The 5,614-nt window shown below is 34.4% G+C and overlaps 1 protein-coding gene across 1 annotated transcript; it reads right to left on the reverse strand.

The window, feature by feature from the left end:
• Window positions 1-1,044: 1,044 nt before the first annotated feature.
• On the reverse strand, window positions 1,045-5,378 carry LOC131077546 (laccase-12-like). Its single transcript, XM_058015060.2, has 6 exons — window positions 5,169-5,378; window positions 4,721-4,872; window positions 4,387-4,631; window positions 2,531-2,659; window positions 1,513-2,439; window positions 1,045-1,395 (listed from the first exon to the last, which is right to left on the reverse strand). The coding sequence occupies exons 1-6, from the start codon at window positions 5,268-5,270 to the stop codon at window positions 1,265-1,267; spliced, it is 1,686 nt and encodes a 561-aa protein (XP_057871043.2). The 5' UTR covers window positions 5,271-5,378; the 3' UTR covers window positions 1,045-1,264.
• Window positions 5,379-5,614: the final 236 nt, after the last annotated feature.

The following is a 5,614-nucleotide window of genomic DNA, read 5'->3' on the forward strand; positions in this document are numbered from 1 at the left end:
TAAGTATTAATGATATAAGATTTCCACAATCCATAAAAAAAAAATTGCAAGCAAGTTTTTGGGTTAGACTGTGTGCGAATTTTTTTATCAATGTTTCGGATCACACTCTCTGATTCATTTTTTATCAAAAAAATTGTACATTATCTAATCTAGAAACTGGCTTGCAAAAATAATCTAAGCATTTTTAGTGTTTTGTGATTTCTTGTAAGTTTTTGGTATTTTCAAACAAGATCCTTGGTGTTTCCACCTTGTGGAGTGGCATGATCCCATAACATTTATACATAATAATTAAATCACACTATCCAAAACCTTAACTTATATCTTAATAAAATCATAATATTAATTAATGTTAATTCCTTTATAAATATGGTATTCACTTTTAGTCCAAAACTAACATTTTAAACTATCTAAGCTCCAATCTCATACCAACATCTACATTTGTATCAAATTTGCCACGAGTATTTTATTGACCATAATTATTTAAGATTATTAAAAAAATTATATATAATGACCAGCAAATACGTTAGGCTTAGCATTGGTATATGATCAAAGTCATTTTAAATTATATCAGGTAACAAATCTCCTAGGAAATCTTAATGATTAAGGTTGGCATAAAACCTAATATAATTAGGCTACTAAGTATTGAATATAAGAAATCAATAATGAATTGATATATAAATCTATATATTAATAAAGTGGATAAACAAATACAAAGAGTGTTGCATAAGTTTTAAAAATAAAATTATATCATTGTGTGTTGATTGATTGAAATGCATTGAAATGCTTATAATCTAATAAAACAAATTATTTATAAATTTTAAATTGAATGATATCCACACATATCTTTATAATTTTTAATAAGATACTTATTAAATTCACTACTATTCTTATATATTATAAATAATTGTACCATCATCACTTATTTTATTTTTAAATATTAATATTTTATATACCATAAAGATTCATATTACGTAATTAAATCAATCAATCTTGATTGAGGGCTCCAATATAGTTCTTTATATTATGATTCATGAAATTTCACTTTGAAATTAATTGCTGTTACAAGAGCCCAGACAAGTTATATAAACACTCTTAGACATGTTAAGAGTCGAGTTTCCACTTTATTTTCTTTCAAAGTGCAACTTAGCATCCATTTTATTATGGAATCCAAAATACAAGGCAGGCCTCTAAAGGAATTGGCCATCTTATGGCTGGGTTTTACTAAAAGAGTCACAGGATAGTTTTAAAAGATCCATCTAGGCTTCTAACATTGAAGTAGATCCGGTGGAGGAGGAGGCAACTTGTCCAAACTTTCCGGTCCATCCTCTGTAATAAACACCATCTCAAATCCAAGCTCCGAATGGGATTCAAAATGGCAATGCATTAACCAAACTCCTGTTAAACAAACAAATTGTAATTTAGTTTTGAAGAGGAAAAAAAGCCACTGTAAATTCATGTTCAAACATTAACATTTACTCTCACCTTAAAATAGCACAATCTAAACCATCTTACCTGGATTGTTAGCTGTAAATCGGATGGCGGCCCACCCTCCAGTAGGAACTCCCACTGTATTCAACATCTGTGGATCCTCAAGATTGAAATTTGCAGGATCTGTTTGGGAATTATAGTTGCCAAAACCTTGACCCACAACATAAAAATCATGACCATGAAGATGTATAGGATGGTTCTGTATTGTGATAATCCCAGTGTTCTGAAACACTATTTGCACACGACTATTGTATTTCAGAGCCTTTACCCTGACCCCCAACTCGGGTTCCCAAAGACTCCGTGACACATTTCCAGTGTAATTAAACACCACTGGAGGATTATTTGGGAAATCTGTAGTATACACTCCATCTATACCAAAAAAGTAAGCCTGCAAAACAGCGATATCTGGCCTTACAAATGAAATATTACTGAAGCTTCCAACTGCTCTACCACCAAAGAGCCCAGCACACGAATTGTTGGGACAACTTACAAGTGAAAATCCCTCTGTCATAAACATTTCCTCATCAACAGTCTGAAGCACTGAAGCCCTCAAACTTCTCAGCTCGCTACTGAATTTGAATGCGGTTGTTGTATCGTTGAATGCAGGAAAAGTGGGCAGCAGTGGGGCAGATGTATTACTGCTGTCCTGATATTGTAATATTGCAGTTGTGGTGGTATTTAAGTATCCAGTTCCAATTGGTTGACTGTTGTATACGCGGGTGCCAATATAATACTGCCCGGATTGCTGCCCAGTTGTTATGAGCACATCCATGGTGTTACCAGGGTGTGTGAGAAGCACATCTGTTTCATATGGTTTGGTATACACAGCATCCACGGCCACAACGGTCATGTTGTGTTGGGCAATCTTGAAGAAGTATGAATGAATCATGGCACAGTTTATGATCCTTAGCAGGTAGGTTTTCCCCGCCTCAACCAATATTCTTGTAGTATCTGCATTCCCAATTCACTCATTAATTAATTATCGGTTGAAAAATGCTGTCGATTTAAACTTTGTCTAAAAATAGTTTGGTAATGGACGAACCATTTGAAGAGCAAGGGTAAAAGTCTCCTGGCTGGCTGTTGATGGTATATGCATCCGAATCTTTTGGGACAGCTCCTCTTCTCACGGCATCTGCTATTACATCTTCCACATTGGCATTCCACCATTCTCCTGAACACCGTAGACAATGTCAAATTAGACCAACAATTCACATTCTATTATCCTTACTTATAGTCCTATATTACCATTTAGGAAGATCAACATCAACTTGATGCGGAAGTCTGTCATTGGAGTGGTTACTATGGGAAGGAAAATTGACAGGAAGAAAGATTACAGGCTAAGAGAAGACCAAGGGAAAGAAGATTGCTGCTTCTTCTACCTGACAGAATGTGCTGTTTCAGATGGTGGAGGACTGGAACTATGTATCTTTTAATACATTTTTATTTCTTGAAGTCTGTAAACATAACTATTTTATTCTTTTATAACTTTCAATCAAAAATCTAATTTTAAATACTCTTTATAAACTTATCAAATGATTGCTTCTGAATTTGATTGTGGATTTTTTTATCAACATTTCACAGATCACTCTGATGATCCATCATCAAGATATAAAATGAGTACCAGAAAATATAAGAATATAAATTACTTTAAAAAAACTATTCTACTCGTCGTCTTAAATTTGATTGTGGCTCTTTATAAACTATTCCACTTGACTTTGAAAAATACATATTATATCATCTATATCCTTTATCAATACTATTTCGGTGAAAATATGGGCTAATTGAATGGAATTTTAATAGGTCATGCCATAGCTTAAACTTAAAGAGAGTTTAAAACAAACAAACAAATCTTATCTCATGAAAAGTATTTCTCTCTGTCTGAAAGGTAACGTCAAAGATTTTTACTTTTCGACATGATGTGATTGTTCACCAATAACTATTACAACCCCCATAGTACCTAGTTCGTAAACACAAAAACATTGATTCATGAATCTATATTGGCTCTTTCCGTAGAGCTGAAGAAATGGATCTTTACCGTTTCAAGACGTAAAAAAAAATTGAATAGGGATACATTATTTTATGTGGTTAAAGAAGACGTAAAGCAAAGGAATTGTACGATGGATATCTTCACTTCCAGGTTAAAAAAAATCAGGTAGAGTGCTTTCAGTCTGGACACAATTTGCATTCAGTAGTCCTGTTAAACAAAGATTAGATCATCAAGGTTTAAACTTGGATTATTGTGCCGTGCTGATTTAATAGGCTTGTTTCAAATCTCCTAAACAAAGATAACATAGTTTCAATAACTGTCATCTTATTGTCGTGTTGACCCTTCAATAGCCGTCATGGTGAAAACACCATTAATAAATTTGTTTTGTATCAATAACCGATCATTTTTTGTAATTTTTTGTTCATAATTGGCCCATTTGTGCACCACTATTAGAACATTTGTCAACAAGTACTAGCGATTTTGAGTCGACGGTTACTGGAACATCTTTAGTTTGGTATCAGGCGACACTTTGAAATGTGTACTTTTTGACCTTTGTGAGCATAACTGATTCCACAACGTACATCGTTACTACCCAAAAGCCAGATCAATAGCTATAAACAGTTAAGTCGTATACGAAGACAGCTAAAAAAAAAATTCAAAATCAGATATACCATTTAGAATCTGTGGATGCGCAAAATTAGCTATGACAACTACTAGTGCTCTTCCCCTAATTCAATGTGCTTGTCTAACAAAAATAAGATCCCCGTTTCTAACCTCATCCATTCATTCAGTTAAAATTTCTAATAAAAGATTCAAATTTTGGTGTAATAAACCTGCAGTGAAAAAACAAACAAACCCCTAATGTTAAAACGACTCTTTAACAAATCCAACAGAAATAGAATGGCACATACCTAAGATAATAGGAATCTCAGCATCTGGTTTTGGGAAGGGGTAGTCATTTCCGGGCCTGGGTAAAATAACCAGAGCTCCATGCACAGTAGCTCTCAGATATGTGATATGTGCATGCCACCAAAGCGTCCCTTCCTGACCTATGATTGTAAAACTGTAGGTAAATTTATTCCCAGGAGTAATGGGACACTGCGTTACGTAGGCCGGTCCATCTGCCCAGCACGATCTCATCTGCCGTACTCCATGCCTGTAAAACCATTAACAATAAAGATTATCCTCTCAATTAAAAAAATTATTGGGTACTTGAATATCATTTGAAAATATAATCGTTGTTACCAATGTAGCGTAACATTATATGGTGCATTATTCTGTACATGAACCACAAGATTATCCCCTTCATGAACGGTTATACTCGGGCCAGGATACTGTCCATTGACTGTTACAAGCGTCTGCGTGTTACACACTCTAGTCACGCTCTGTGTTCCAATCTGTCACGAAGCAACAATATATATTAGTCAATATTATTAGATTTCTACAATTTATTAGTTTGATGCAAAAAAATTCACATAATCAAATTTAGAAATATATTCAGATAACATATATTAGTTTCAAATATGCTTCTGAATTCAGTTGTGTAGAAATTTTTACATCAACATTTCGAATCACACTCCATAATTCATCATCGAAATAAAAAAACTATAAGAACATGAACTGTTCTCTCTAACCTATACTAGCTCAAAACTCAATACAGATTAATATAAAGAATCGCTGGAACAAAACTCACAGTGAAATTGTGCTCGACAAGAGCTGCAGAAGCCAACCATGGTGATACGAGAATTAAACAAAAAAGTGAGCTTAATTTCAGCACACTTGATATCCTTGCCATGCTTGATATTTTACAGTTCGAAAACTTATATGATCTTGAAGAGATTTAGAAAACCCGCAGCTTATTTATACATCCACAACACAGGAAAAACACGATTACACACAGATGCTTTGCAATTGCGCTTCCCTAAGCACTGGTTGAGAAATTCACGGTAAGATATTGAAATGGTCTACTCCATTCCATTTGGATTGCCGTGGGGAGCAAGAAAACGCGTATGACAGATCATTAGATATTTCGATTTGTGTAGAAAACATTTGCTCCTCGATTCTTTCGTCAGAAGTTTTGTTTAGGTCTATGAAACCGCGTTTACGAAATGCGGCGGCGACGGCGGCGGCGGCAACGAA

The sequence above is a fragment of the Cryptomeria japonica genome, chromosome 6 (genome assembly GCF_030272615.1).
Source record: "Cryptomeria japonica chromosome 6, Sugi_1.0, whole genome shotgun sequence".
In the NCBI taxonomy this organism is placed as follows: Eukaryota; Viridiplantae; Streptophyta; class Pinopsida; order Cupressales; family Cupressaceae; genus Cryptomeria; species Cryptomeria japonica.